This window comes from Vanellus vanellus (assembly GCF_965231255.1).
Source record: "Vanellus vanellus genome assembly, chromosome: 9".
NCBI lineage: Eukaryota > Metazoa > Chordata > Aves > Charadriiformes > Charadriidae > Vanellus > Vanellus vanellus.
This window is the reverse complement of record NC_138914.1, coordinates 23129914-23144925: the sequence shown is the minus strand read 5'-3', so window position 1 is coordinate 23144925 and position 15012 is coordinate 23129914. Positions and strand designations below refer to the sequence as shown.

General features: G+C 38.2%; 1 protein-coding gene across 1 annotated transcript in view; it reads right to left on the bottom strand.

The window, feature by feature from the left end:
- SYN2 (synapsin II) overlaps positions 1 to 15012 on the bottom strand; it is a gene marked incomplete at both ends in the record, with an annotated part of 194440 nt that overhangs the window by 17097 nt on the left and 162331 nt on the right. Inside the window, one exon of the mRNA XM_082487583.1 lies at positions 6748 to 6897. Coding sequence (XP_082343709.1) covers positions 6748 to 6897 — 150 coding nt within the window. The remainder of the gene's footprint in view (positions 1 to 6747; positions 6898 to 15012) is intronic.

Sequence of the window (15012 nt, the reverse complement as noted above, 5' to 3'; positions counted from 1 at the left end):
TAATGTAGATGACAGAAGATGCTCTATTAATATCTACAGAGATCTACTGCTTGTTTATCGACAGGCTATATTGCTCTGTTTATATGGAGTAACCTGATGTAAGAGCTTGGACAGTTAAATAATTAAAGATTTTTTTCCAGGGTCTCTGTGCTCCTTTGCCCTGAGTAGAGAGAAAGTCAGGCTAATCTCTTGAGTATATTTAGGATCTGGGCTTCCATTAGATGTTATTCCACAAATCCGGGTACATCAGCTTCATGGTCATATGATACCATAGGTGCCATTTATCCCCTATTTAAATATCTTCCTAAGAGACAGAAATACAGCACACATGGTTTTAGGGGTGATTAGATCATTTAACAACCTTCTTAAAGCAAGTTGTTCTTAAATTACTCCTGCTGTCTGTTAGTATAGATCTAATTACACCAGGGAGTGATTTGCTTTGCACCAGTTCAGCAGGATTCTCAGATACTAACACTGAAACTCTGTATTTACTCTCATTCATAGAGAATGATTTAGCGTGGTCTTTTAATTTGTTTATTTGTTAGGCAGTCTTTCCTTCCAGATATGAGGAAGAAAAATACGTTCCTGCAAGTAAGTGCCCAGGGACTGTGACAGAAAGAAAATTCTGGTGGTGATGTTAATTGGTTAATTTAGCATTGGGGATCTGAAGGATAATACAATTATCCTTCAGATAATTTTTACAAATACTTTTACAAATACTGTAGCTAACCTACAGGTCATGGCCCTGTGCCTCTTCCCCTAATCAACAGCTATACTTCAGGTGAACTTCTATGAGACTATGCAAAGCAGAATGTCATTTAGACATAAGGTCCACACCTCAAATTTAGTGCAGAGAAGTTCACTTCTCCTAATAAGCAGACTAACATTGAATTCTAGATTTCCATATAGCTCCATGATAAGATCCTTCCCAATTAGGTGTTTTCCCCATCAGTAAAGATCATATCAAGTAACTGCATTGTCTGGCCATCATAAAGGCTTCAGTGATTTGAAACAAATTGCTGCTCATCACAAGTAGTTTGCTTTAAAAAAAAAAGTAAATCCAACAGATGGAATGTAATAGAACTGTGACTACTCTTACGGAAGCCCAAGAATAGGTAATTTGATAATGGTTTGCTTTTCTCTCTGGAAGTAATACTTTTTGTTATTTACACTATGTTCACATTTGGTTCAATTTTCTCTCTGAACATAGAAAAATAAAACTGAAGAAAACTGCCTGGCTCTAGTCAAATCATATAAGGGCTCAAGGAATGAAGAACGGATAAGATAAAGATGAAAGTAGGAAAAATGGAAATAAATTAAACCAGAGCTCTAAATAGCTGAAGGTAGCTGAGTAAGGGCTCCTTGACCCAGTCTCTACTGAGCTTAATGGTAATTGTACTGAACTCCCTTGCGGATGAAGAGTGGAGAAGGTATTAAAACACTTTAGAAGAAAGTGTTAAGAAATGAAACGCTTCAGGTTCTGCTATTCTAGTCTCAGAATAAATAAAGTATCATCCTCTTCTGCATCATTTATTGCTTTATTACTGGTGTGCGACTTTCTTTTAAATCAAACAAAACCAGGATACAGCTGGGAATGCTGTGCTCTTTGTGATGTTATGTCGTTATGGATATTGTGTCTCTGGTGCACAAATGTCTTCCTTCCATTAAGGATAATAAATTCTTTATTCTTTTGTGGATAATGCAACATGGGCTCAACAGAGCTGGACTGAAATATCATTTTCCTAATATGATTTTCCTTAGCGTCAACTGCTAACATGACCGTAATAATTTGCATTTTATGATAATACTCACGCACAATGTAATATTCTACGCAGAATTTAGTTCATCACAATTCATATGACTTAATATGCAGCTTTGAATAGACTTTTTACTATTATTGTTCTATATACAAATGCTGCTGCTGAAACAAGCATAAAATAGCCTGCACTGAGCAACCACCTGCAGAGCTTTGCAAATCCAGACAGCAGAAGTTTCAGCAGTGATCCTTCCTATCAACAGATGGAGACAAAGATAAGTGATTCCACTGGCTAGAACACTTCACTGGATAGATTAACCTACTGGTTTGTTTTTTAGGAGAGATTTGAAAAAGGCTTCTCACAAGATCTGTCAAAAGTATTCAAAGAGGCTACAAAAGGTAGAAATTTAGATTTCCATCATTTTATTGCCTGCAAGTAGAACAGGTTTGTCTCATGGAAAACTATTACAATCATATTCCTAGATAAAGTTCTATTATATATTTTCATCATGGTTATGAGTAAAACTGTCATCTTTTTAAATTAAATAGAGACAACTTAATTTTTGGAAAGAGTTTTTTGACCATATGTAGGGCTATCAGGTAGAACTTCTCTGAGTCCAGGCACTGTTGCTTTTCTTTGTAGCGGGAAGACGTGTAAAGTAGCTGATAAGAGAAAAATGACAAGCTTTAAATCTTGTAATCAAGAATACTTTCTATCCCAATATGGTTCGATCCCACTGTCAAAGGTATGCAGTGAACTGCAGCCTGCGACTGCAAGAGAGAAGCATGAGACACCGTTTGTTGGCAGCAGCCAGAGTTAGGTGGCGTGAAGTGCAACACACAGAACTGCAAACTGTAGCTTTTCTCCTTCACAGATTCTCTGCTGTTATCTGTACCAGTAGAACTTGTTATAGAGCCTGTGCACGTATTTGCAGATAAATAAATATGTAATATACAAAATATATATTTAAAAATTCTCAGTATATCTGAATGGCTTCCCTGCCCATGGCAGGGAGGTTGGAACTAGATGACCTTTAAAGGTCCCTTCTGACCCAAACCATTCTATGATTCTCTGATACCTTAGATTATAGATTTAATGTATTTAAGAATCACAGGACCTACACCTCTGAGGTTTCAACACAAGCAAGACCGTTGCCTGAGGTCCCTGCCTTTGGAATTTGCTCCTTCTGGCTCTCTGGCACTCTGACAGAGAGCACTTTGTTGGCCTTGAGACGTATTGCAAGGCCAATGGTTTCCATCAAGATTTGGCTGCATAGCTCTAAACAAAGACTTATTTTCCTAATCATTGATTTGGTTTCTGATGGATAGTTAATTGGAATAGTACTGACTATTGTGGGCATTTATAAATTGAAGCATTCTTTTATGTATGATGCACCCAATGCCACAGTAGTGGGTCGATTATAAATATTTTTTAAAACCCCATGCAAATAATAAGGGAATTCAAAATATGGCACATCTATAGCTGTACTATTGAGTGTAAACTGCTCATTGAAAAGCAGAAGTAGCGAAAGACACAAATTACTCTTTGATATTTATATTCCTTTGGTTTCTAACACCACACATACATAGGCACATAGTTGATTTGGGATAAATTACTGGCTTTTCACTTTATGTGACCTGCAGAAATATGCAGTATCCCCCTGCCTTGCAAATAAATGGATTGTATTTCTTAAGATTAGCAAATAATTTCTCAGATTAGAAAAGGAGAAGACTGTTCAAAGATGAAAGGGACATCTTGTTTTAATAGACTGATTTTATTCTTAGGAAAACAACCTAGCTAAAAATTAACTACACATGAGGAGATATCTGTTTTAAATACTACAGATCTGTTTCATGATTTCCCCTGAAGTTGGGAAGATTAATGGGTATTTGTAAATAGTATCTTCTGTAGAAATTCGTCTGTCCTAAACTAGTGGATAATATGACAAGGCAAATTTTAAGGAAGCAGAGTCTGATTAACTGAGAGGAAAACTAACAAATATTGCAAATATTCTGAAGGGATATCTCTGCTTTTTGTCGACTGCAATCCATAATTTAAGGATAGGATAAGGAAAAGAAGATTAATGTTGAATAACATTCTGTTGCCATTAGCAAAGGCTGAATTCTTCAGTATCCTCAACTAAGTAGAAGGCTAACAGAAGTTCAGCAGCTAGCCAGCAAATATTATCTTTGGATTCATCCAAAGCTTTTTTTGTTTAGAAGGAAAAAGCCCTCTTCATGGACATGATGAGTGACAGCAATGACTGAGGAATTCAGGAACTTGCTTAAAATGTTCCTTGTGTACTATTTTCATTCTGAACTTAGGTAGGCAGTTTTTCTTTGGAAATGAGTAAAAAATTTATTTACATACAACAGATAACCAGTTTCTTTGGATGACACTAGTATTCATAAACATACCTCCTCGTCTTCTTTAAAATCCCGAGAAGCACGCCTACTCAAGATCTTACTCCCCCCCCTAAAGTATGAAATATGAAATGCTCTAAATGACTGTGAATCTATTAATATTACAATAATGTCTATTACTGTTTTAAATTTTTATTTAGGATGACTTGTATGCTCTGGGCAACTCTAAATTTGACTCTGCTTCATTTTAATATATGGCCAATTTACTAGTCCTAAAAGAAACATAAGGCATAAGGGGATTTTTTCCCCCTCCTTGTCTTTCTTTTTTAGTGCCCTTTACAATGGACTTGAGTCATGTTGGATGGAAACTTCTCCATTGTATGTGGTTCCGTGGTTGAAACAATTTTGTGCTCAGTTTCAAGTGGCTGTAATATAAATAGAAGCCACACCACTTTTTTATGTGGGATGGTGTATTTTTATAACTTAAAGCATGATGATATATTTGAAGAACAAATTAGTCATTCTGCCTCAAGAACTAGTCTGTCTGAGGTATGCCACAAAATTGTTTTTGAATTGTTTACCTGGTGTGGAGCCTACTGAGAGTAAAAATAGATTCTTGATTTAGGCTTGGTAATTCCTGTATTACAGTTTGGCTTATTCTGTTGCTTAACTGATTGCCATGGAGTTGTGCTGGTACAGAGCAGCAATATGGTCCCTGACAGATTACGTCAGAATGTATTGTCATGGCCTATTCCTTCAGTATATTAAAAGAAGTACATGAAAGTTGTAGCTGATGATGACCCGCTGCCTAGCTATGAAGACATGAAAGATGCTATTTAGCATTTGTGTCGCACATTTCAAAGAATCATAGAATTGTAGAATGTTTGGGGTTAGAACAGACTTTTTAAAGATCATCTAGTATGACCTCTCCTGCCGTGGGCAGGAACGCCTTCCACGAGACCAGGTTGCTCAAAGCCCCGTCCAACCTGCCATTGAACACTTCCAGTGATGGGGCACCCACAGCTTCTCTGGGCAACCTGTTCTAGTGTCTCACTACCCTCAGCATAAATATTTTATTCCTTATATCCAATCTAAATCTGCCCTCTTTCAGTCTAAAACCATTACCCCTTGTCCTGTCACTACAGCCCTTGGTAAAAAGTCATTCTCCATCTTTCTTATAAGCCCCCTTTAAGTATTGAAAGGCCACTATAAAGTCTCTCCAGAGCCTTCTCTTCTCCAGGCTGAACAACCCCAAGTCTCTCAGCCTTTCTTCATAGGAGGGGTGTTCCGACCCTTTGATCGCTTCTGTGGCCTCCTCTGGACCTGCTCTAACAGGTCCATGTCTGTCTTGTACCAGGGACCCCAGAAATGCATGCAGTATTCCAGGTAAAGTCTCACAAGAGCTGAGTAGGGGGGCAGAATCACCCCTCTCGTACCTGCTGGCCACACTTCTTTTGATGCAGCCCAGGATATGGTTGGTTTTCTGGCCTGTGAGCACACATTGTTAGCTCATATCCAATTTTTCATCCACTAGGATAGCCATGTCCTTTCTGCATCGCTGCTCTCTGTCAATTCATTACCCAGTCTGTACTGATACTTGGGGACTGCCGTGACCCAGGTGCAGGACCCCAGGTTCCTCTGGATGGCATCCCTTCCCTCTAGCTTACTGACTGCACCGCTCAGCTTGGTGTTATCCCCAAACTTGCTGAGGGTGCACTCACTGCCACTAGGTATGTCATTAATGAAGATATTAAATAGTACTGCTCTCAGTGCAGACCCTTCAGGGACACCACTTGTTACTGCTTTCCATTTGGACATTGAGCCGTTGATGGTAACTCTGGATTCGGCCATCCAGACAATTCCTTACCCATCTAATAGTCCACCCATCAAATCCATATCTCTCCAATTTAGAGGCAAAACTTTTATGTTCTTAGACTTTTACAAAAATACCACACTCTCAGAAGTTATTTAAAGGATCAATAAAATAAACTTAACATTTTGCAAGCATGGAAGTGGAAACACAAAGATGATTTCCTAAGCCTGAAAGGTAGCAAGGCCCGGGGCAGAATTCTGCATCTCCACACTTTAACTATCATGCCATGAAAGATAAAATAAGTGAAATGCATCCATTTGCAACCATTGACACAAGTTTTCTAGTATGCTGAGCATATTTCAGGAATTTTCTAGATTTGAAAGGTATTTTTGTGAATTGCGGCACAAAAAAGAAGATTATAACATAATTCATTTCTCACAAGAACGATAAGAACTATTGTCTTAGCATTCTTTGTGAAATCATCAGGGCAAAGATTGTCTATGACAGCGCTTCCTATTATTTCCATGATATTTTATACAGATGTAACTAAAAGGAAACAATACAAAGCCTAGTAATCCACTGAATCCACAGTTACCAGTTTACTGGTAGAACCATACCAACATTTGGAATACTCGATTATATCTGGAGAAAATCTCATTTAAATATGAAAAACCTATAAAACATGTTGATAAGTTCTTGAAGTCTTGTAGTTTGGGGTATGTCTGCATATTTTTCCAGCCAAATCTTTTGAGTAAAATTTTGAATTTAAAATTATAGAATAAGATTCTCTATTTTAGAAACAAAAGTTTCCTACCTGAGGCTGCTGAGTGGCAGTGGGTCTCTGAGGAGATGGTATAGGAGTTTTGGACAACATTTGGTTCATTTTGCTTACAACTAGTTCGGTTATATGTTGCCTGTCTTCAGTCTGATGCTCACCGATCAGAGGCATTGCACAATCCATGACCTGTAAAATAAAACAATACATCAGCTATTGATATGGGACCAAATTAAACTTATTCCACACCCATGCAGAATGTCAGGTTTACTTAATTGTTTTTAATAAAAGTCAACCAAGATCTGTAGAAACGGGATATGCTATATCAGAAAAAAAAAGCCCAACTGCAGGATATGGGTCAGCAGAGCAAGAGAACAGCAATTTTACAATGACATCCCCTTCCAATCTTCAAGCTATATGCAGGTTCAGTATGATACTTGGGCATCCACTCCCTGGGGAACATGACTCCTGTGGGAAGCATACAGCAGACAGGGGAAATGAGGTTTTTTGGGCTATTCAGTGGCCTGCCGAAAATCTAAAGTAATTGTCTGCACTTCTGTCTAAGCTATGTTTCTGAAGATTTTCTCCTGTATTTTTGCGGCTCATACCATGTTCATCTGCTGAATTAGAACATGGAAATGCAAAATAAAACCTCTGCTTCCTAGCTATTTGTTGGATTTCTGCTAGGGAAGGCTGGATCCTTATCGATGAAAAAAAAAATTTAAATAAGACCTTGTTATTATTGACATGCTTTCCTGAAAAGTAGTGTGGCTGCAGTGCAGCTGATGCAAAAAAGAAGTAAGAATTTCTACAAAGAAAGCAGGATATCAGAGAGGCAAATAAAAATGTGCACATTTCCATTCTAAATGTGGCGGGTTAACAGTGTTCAGCAATTATTTCTTTCAGCTATTCAGATGAATAAACCCGGTACTGAATTCAGTCACTTCAGTGGGTTATAAGCATTTGTTATTTCTACAGAATATCTGTTATTTCTACAGTCTATCTACTTTTGGCGCATCCGTGTTTGTTTCAGAGGAAATAAAAGCGTAACACAATAGCCTCAACTGTTATTCACAATGGCACTGGATATTCTTATTTCAACAATAAAAGGACTTAATTCACTTTTGAAAAACTGCAATCCTTTTTCAATATGTATCAAGGCTATTCAGAAAAAGGTGAAGGCATGTCACCTGCAGCCCTGCATTCTGGTGTTTCTCATAGGTATGGATCACAAGTGACTGAGGCCTACAATACAAACAATAGTATTAATAATTAATAAGAGGCTGTCAGGGATAAAGCAGTTAGACTACATTAGCAGTAATATACTGTACGGATGTCATTATATCCGGCCCAGTTAGATTCTTTGTACAAACTGAGTTGCATCCATCTAACTTGCAGTCTGTGAAAAGCTGTCCAGCTGCCAAATCTCACACAAGATTTCTCCCCAGCGTAGGCAAATCATGCCCTAGACACAATGAGAAGCTGTGCTGGTAAGAGAGAAGGTGGTGGTGGGTGAAGAAGGAAAGAAACATTAGTAAGGGATCCTCATGGGGTTTGCACAAATGCAGAAGGATCAGTGAGTTTTATGGGGGTGTTTTAGTACTAGAAGTGCACCTTCCTGTACCTCTTTGGCTTCTGAGGTTCCTTCTCTATTGCAGGTAAACGGAACAAGACTGAAAAGGTTCAATGGAATCAAAAGAGTGCTGGAGGACTCTTGCTGCCACAGGAGACTGTAAGTGCTACTGGCCAGAGAAACACCTTAAACTGCCCTCACTCCTATCCAATCTCTAACAGAAGGACTAGAAAGAGAGCTCTGCTATTAGGAGGCAGGGCTATTTTGGCCAGAGAGGCTAAGATTCCCATCTCTTCAGGTGGGCACGCTGCTGTAGGTTGTTGCTTTGAGCTATTTTTGTTACCCAGCTTGTGTAGTCGAAGGGAAGATACTGAAATTTTGTGATAAGACCCGATTCTGAAAATATTTACAAGGTGGAAGAATTTTGTTATCTATAGGGGTGACGCAGGGATCTGACTGATGAGCATAAAGCTAGTGCATCTGCATTGTATGGATCCTTCCTGAGATGGAAGTGATATAGGGTGGAAAACAAAACTCTTCTCAATCCATCAATCTACACTGAACACTTTATCTCCTTTACAGACACAGGGCACAGTTTTACTTTCCTTCTTTTAGACATTCAAGTGCTTCTAGGAATTACACACACAAATTGGGTGTTTAAAGAAACATCTGTGATTTTCAGATCTAGGATGTCTCCTCTAAGCTTCCTCACAGCTAAAAGGCTTTAAAATAACCTCAAAGTAAATAATGAAATAATAACTGAAGTCCAGAGCAAATGTTTCCTAAGAAATGAATGAATGTTTTTGCACTCTTGGGCCACATCAACAAGTATTGCAGAACTGCTTAATAATTACACAGAAAGATTCTATAAAATTTACTATATTTTTTAATAAACATATTTTTAAGTGGAACATAACCAATGGTTTTAATTAACTGAGAGAAAAGTACTGAGTCAATATGAGTTGATATTTCTGAATGGGTAAAATGTAGTCTTGCTGGTTGTGTGGCTCTTGAAATACAAAATTTTTATGGATTTACATTAGTATTACTTTCTGCTGAGTTATTGGTGTTTCGTAAAATTGTTGGAATGCTTAAAGATCCACTTCATTTTATCATGAGCTTTTTCTTGCAAGAGTAATATGCATAATGCCTGGATGGAGGAGGCAACTGTTGGCCAGGACTTGAAAGTGTTAATAATGACTGAATGTTAGAAGTGATGTTTCCCACTGATGTCAGTGTGAAAGACATTGGGTGCTTGGTTGTCCACTGCAAAACATCTGATTTTCAGGGAGTTATGTCTGTAGTCTAAAAATCTGCCCCCTTGAAGGCAGGCATTAATGACAGTTATTTTTGAAAAGATTGCCCCTCTCGCTATCTGGTGTGTATTAACCCGCCTCTTGCCCAAAAACGGAAGCAACAGTAATATGTTTCACAAGAGTGCAAAGAAAACCTCACTTTGTTTATCATCCATTTACATTAAAAAAATTATTTGGAATGACAGTGAAAGAAATTGCCTAAAATAAGAGCCTGCCAAAGGATTAGACAGGATTAGATCTGAAATACTGCGTTCTGACTCAATTTCTATTTTTAAAAACTTCTATAACTGCAAGTTTACATATAAACTTTCTGTAGGAGATATTGCCATGTTGTTTACCAGAACCTGTGGGAAAAGTGTAGTTTTATGGCTAAGGATAAAAAAAGAGGCCTTGAAGTGTTGCTCAAAACTTCATGTCAGTCTTTTCAAGCATAGCTGCCCTATTCACACACTCACGCAAATTCAAACACGTATGACATTAAACCCCATAATCCTTTGCCCTTGACAACCTCTTGTCACTTGGACAGGTTTTCATGTTGCTAAAACCCCTTTTGTTTGTTGCTATACTTGAACCAATATTGTTGGCCAAAGATATGCTGAACCTAACACTGAGGAAGTACTGAGTCAGATGCCAAGTATTCAGTGATGATAAGCTATAATGTGTTCTGGTGCCTTCCTGAAGCACAAAGATAGTACCAAAGCGGCAAAAAGAGAAAGCAAGGCATCCGATTATCAGTAAAACTACTGAGCCCAAAGTGAAATGGCACTATACAGCTGAGTGAGTATAAGATTTCCAAGGCTTAAAAGCAGTTCAATAGCAGGATGCTGTTCCGTTTAATAATTGATTGGAGTTGAGAGGCAATGTGGGTGGGCACAAGTGATAGCTGGCAGGAGGCTGAAGGGGCTCTTCCCACTGGTATTGCTGGGAGGGAATGGCTACAGTGGGCAGAGCACAGCACTGACACACAGCCTTGCAGGTGGCTGCTAAGGACAGCCTTAGCTTCCCTCTCCCCGATACTGCTGCTGTCACTCTCAAGGCCAGACGTTAACTACTAAGAGAGCACTCCTGCTATTCCTTGGCAAAGAAGCTAAGATCAAGGTGAATACTTTACAGGGTGGGTTTTACTGTTTTTTGTTTCTTTAAGAGAATGCAGTCTATTTGCCTTAATGACAGTCATCAGAAATCAGTAATGTTTTATATAAATGTATCTTAAGAATTAAAAACATTTTGGGTAACAGTAAAAGGTTTTAAAACCTGTGAATGAGTAACAGGAATGTCATGCTGGCACTTCCCCCACTTTAATGGACTTGACAAAGTTTAAACATACACAAAGCGTCCTGTTTATAAATAGGCTATTTACAGCCTGTACTGGTTTTAAAATATTATTTAAACATAGCCAGGTTTTTTTTCAGTACCTAGTTCAGCTATTTAAAATATTGGAGTTTCCCACTAAGAGAATTTAATAGAAAAAAGACATCTGTAATTCATGAAGTCAAATATGTTACTTTTGCAGATGCCAATAAAAACATAGCTCACTATGAATTACGGTCACTTAATTCATATTGCTTCTATCTTTAATTTATATGCATTTCGGTAACCAATTCTATGGGAAGAATTTCTCTTATCACCCAGAAACCATATTCTGAAATGCACTTAACACGCATTTATATTAAACTATAAGAGACTGAGCATATGTATTAGCAGTAGTAACAGAAACTACTGTTTCTGCAGCAGCACATTTAAGTCAACAAAACACTGTAATAAAACAAAACACTGACCTTTCAGTGAATTAGTCTGTGCCCTCCACTGCTAGTGTGGATAAGGCACATATTTGAAATGTGGGCTGCAAGACTGAGACTGGCAAGAAAAAGAAGAGAAATGCTGTTTAACTCTGATGAATATGGAAGGAAACAGGATGGGATTAATAAAGGAGCCAGTGCAATTATAAGGTATCAGTAATTGCAAAGGGATCATCATGTTTAGAGGAGAAACTACTCTGACTGCCACCGTCCAGACACAGTTCTCCATGACATAGTATGTTTACCACCAAAAGATGAAGAAAGATCTCTTGCTTAGAGCCTTATGAAGACCCAGTCCAAATGGAGCTGGGAAAGAGAGAGTTGTGGAGGTTAAAGGAAGGGCAAGGGTAAAGAACTCTGCCGATACAGTGGAAGGAAAAGGTGTTTGTCAGGATGCTGAAATGCAAGAGGAATATGAAGGAACAGATAGAGGGCTTGCAAGTCAGAAGTGCCCAAGGAGTCTGCCAGAATAATGATATATGGATTTCATATGGAAAAAGACCTATGAATTACAGGAGAAGATATGATAATTGGTAAGTGCAGAGGGAGGAAGAATTCATTTTGTTGTGAATCAGGGTAATTTTGAAGGTCAATGTTCAAGAGTATGAGGACTGAGAAAAAACATTTACTTTGGTCTGTGAAAAAGAGAAGCTGGATTGTGTTGTTGCTGCTATGAATGCGTTACCCTTCTGTGTTGTTTTTGTGAGACCTGGACATCTCTACTTGTGGTGAAAATTTTGGCTGCAAAGGCAGAGGCTGATACAGATTTTAATTTCAGAGTTCTAAGTATGGGGAGGGTAATTGAGATTAAGAAAAACTAATAGTTTGAGGAGGTCACTTAACGCTGAATGGGACGTAAGGAGAGATGGTGTGATTTCTGAGAAGTAAGGGAGTGACTGGGTATGAAGTAATCACGGGGCTTTCCCTGAGGTCTCTATAGCAGATGCAGGAATAATTTGTAATTGGAAATGTAACCACACCTGAGAAGTTGGTAGGGGATAGTACAGCAGAAAATCAGTGGTGACTGCTAGGAAATTTTTACAGTCCCTCCTGCAGTGGGTGAATAACAACATTTGCAGAAAAAGTAAGAACAGCTGGGAAAGTGAATCAAGCATTCCTAGATGAAGGATCCAGTGCCTACGGACAAATTTATACGGTCTGGTTTTAATCTGGAATGAAAACAAATCCTGCAAATGATTTCTACGTCCAATCAAAATCAATGGATGAAGTTGAATGTGTATGCTGCAAACTCATGCAAATGAAGTAGATTGCAAAAAAGCGTAAAAATATGTAGAAAATGCAGTTAATATTTATCTGAGAAAATATTCAAGCACTTTGAAGACAATATGTGCAAGAGATTAGTTTAATCTATAAAATAACAATTAATTTAACATCACAATGAATTTTACCTCTATTCACCTCCTATTAATAAAGTATGGTTCATTATGAACAAAAGAAAACATTTAGATTGTTACATATAAGAAGTGCGATTGTTGCTAATTAAAAAAGTTACAGGTATTTTGGCAATAGATACAGTAAACATAAATATTATGTGAAAAAAAATTAGTGAATAATTATTCTTAGGATGGAAACCAAGATATTAATGTTGTTCACGCAGGTCAATAATTATTGCTTCATTCAAATGAAAACTAGTATCCTAGCAAAACAAATTCATCTCCTTCATTAACTCTGTTGCTAGATACACGTAATTTACTTTTCTGTCTAAAAGAACAGCTGATGTCATTATTTCTGGAATGGTGTCTGGAAAATTTCAGTAGATTAAATCTGTTACTTCCAAAATATAAAAAAAGGCCCAGAAGAGTTCATTGAATAAACTGAATTTTTTCTATCACATTAAGCCCACATATGAAGGAATATATTAATGAATTCAACACTCCTGCATCACAAATTTGGAAAAATCTTAATTTAAAAGGGTGTCTTTTCTAGAATTGTATCTTTTTAACCATTTCTTATTAAGTTATATTAAGGAATGATACAAGGAATAATTAAGTTATATTAAGTCCTATTAGGAAACATAGGAATGCTCCTTGTTTTGGAAAGATGAAACTTCAGAGACAGATGTGGTCTTAATTATAACTTAAGCTATATCACCAAAAGAGTAATTTTAGACTCCTAAATATTCAAAACTTCTTACAGTACCAAATCATAAATTATGAGGGGCTTCTGACTTTATCAACTATTACAGTTGGATTTAGTTCCCTCACTAACCTCAATAGAGGATATTATGTAATGGATGGAAAGCCACTTAAGTATGTAAAAAAATAATCGCCATTATTTTTTGCCACTCTTGCATGCATTTATATGCCAAATCACCTGATTTAAAGTTATGTTTCTAGAGAGTTTTTAAAAATCTGCTTATTATTGGAAGAGAAGAAGAGAAGAACCTAATGAGGTTCAACAAAACCAAGTGCAAGGTCCTGCACCTGGGGAGGAAGAATGCTAGGCACCAGTACAGGTTAGGGGCTGACCTGCTGGGAGATAGCTTGGAGGAGAAGGATCTGGGGGTTGTGGTAGACAGTAAATTATCCATGGCCCAGCAATGTGCCCTTGTCGCCAAAAAGGCCAATGGAATCCTGGGCTGCATAGGGAAGAGTGTGGCCAGTAGGTCGAGGGAGGTCATTCTCCCCCTCTACTCGGCACTGGTGAGGCCACAACTGGAATACTGTGTCCAGTTTTGGGCTCCCCAGTTCAAGAGGGACAGGGAACTGCTGGAGCGAGTCCAGCGAAGGGCAACTAAGATGATTAAGGGCTTGGAGCACCTCCCTTATGAGGAAAGGCTGAGAGAGCTTGGACTCTTTAGCCTGGAGAAGAGAAGGCTGAGGGGAGACCTTATTATGGCATACAAGTATCTAAAGGGTGGGTTGAAGGAGGATGGAGCCAGGCTCTTTTCATTGGTTCCAAGTGACAGGACGAGGGGCAATGGGCACAAGTTAGAACACAGGAAGTTCCGTTCAAATACACGGAAACAGTTCTTTACGGTGAGGGTGACAGAGCACTGGCACAGGCTGCCCAGGGAGGTTGTGGAGTCCCCTTCTCTGGAGATTTTCAAGACCCGCCTGGATGCAGTCCTGAGTAATGTGCTCTAGGCAATCCTGCTTTAGCAGGAGAGTTGGACTAGATGATCTCTAGAGGTCCCTTCCAACTCTGATAATTCTGTGATTCTGTGATTCTGTGATTGGAGACTTGTATCTACAAAATTGGCAGACATGGTAAGAAACAAAATTTCTGCCTCCCTTTTATCTTTTAGGATAGGGTCTGAGCAACTTTGAAGTTAGCCATGCTTCGAGCAGAAAGCTGGACTAGGTGACCTCCAATCTAAATATGTCTATGACTTGTGATACATCACTTAGAAGGATATTACCAAATATTTCTATCAGAATATATTTTCATGCCTTTGTTCCGTCTTTGATGCTAAATTTGGAAATGTATATGATTAAGATAGAAGAATAAGTAAGTTTAGCGTCTGAGCACTTGGGAGTACAGTATCAGAGCCTTGTGCTCATTAAAGTTCTGCCACAGTCAGTGACATAGCTCTGTCTAAACGGTAAATTGAATGGCATAGCTAGCATTTCCTAGAAAGCACAACTGTAAGTAA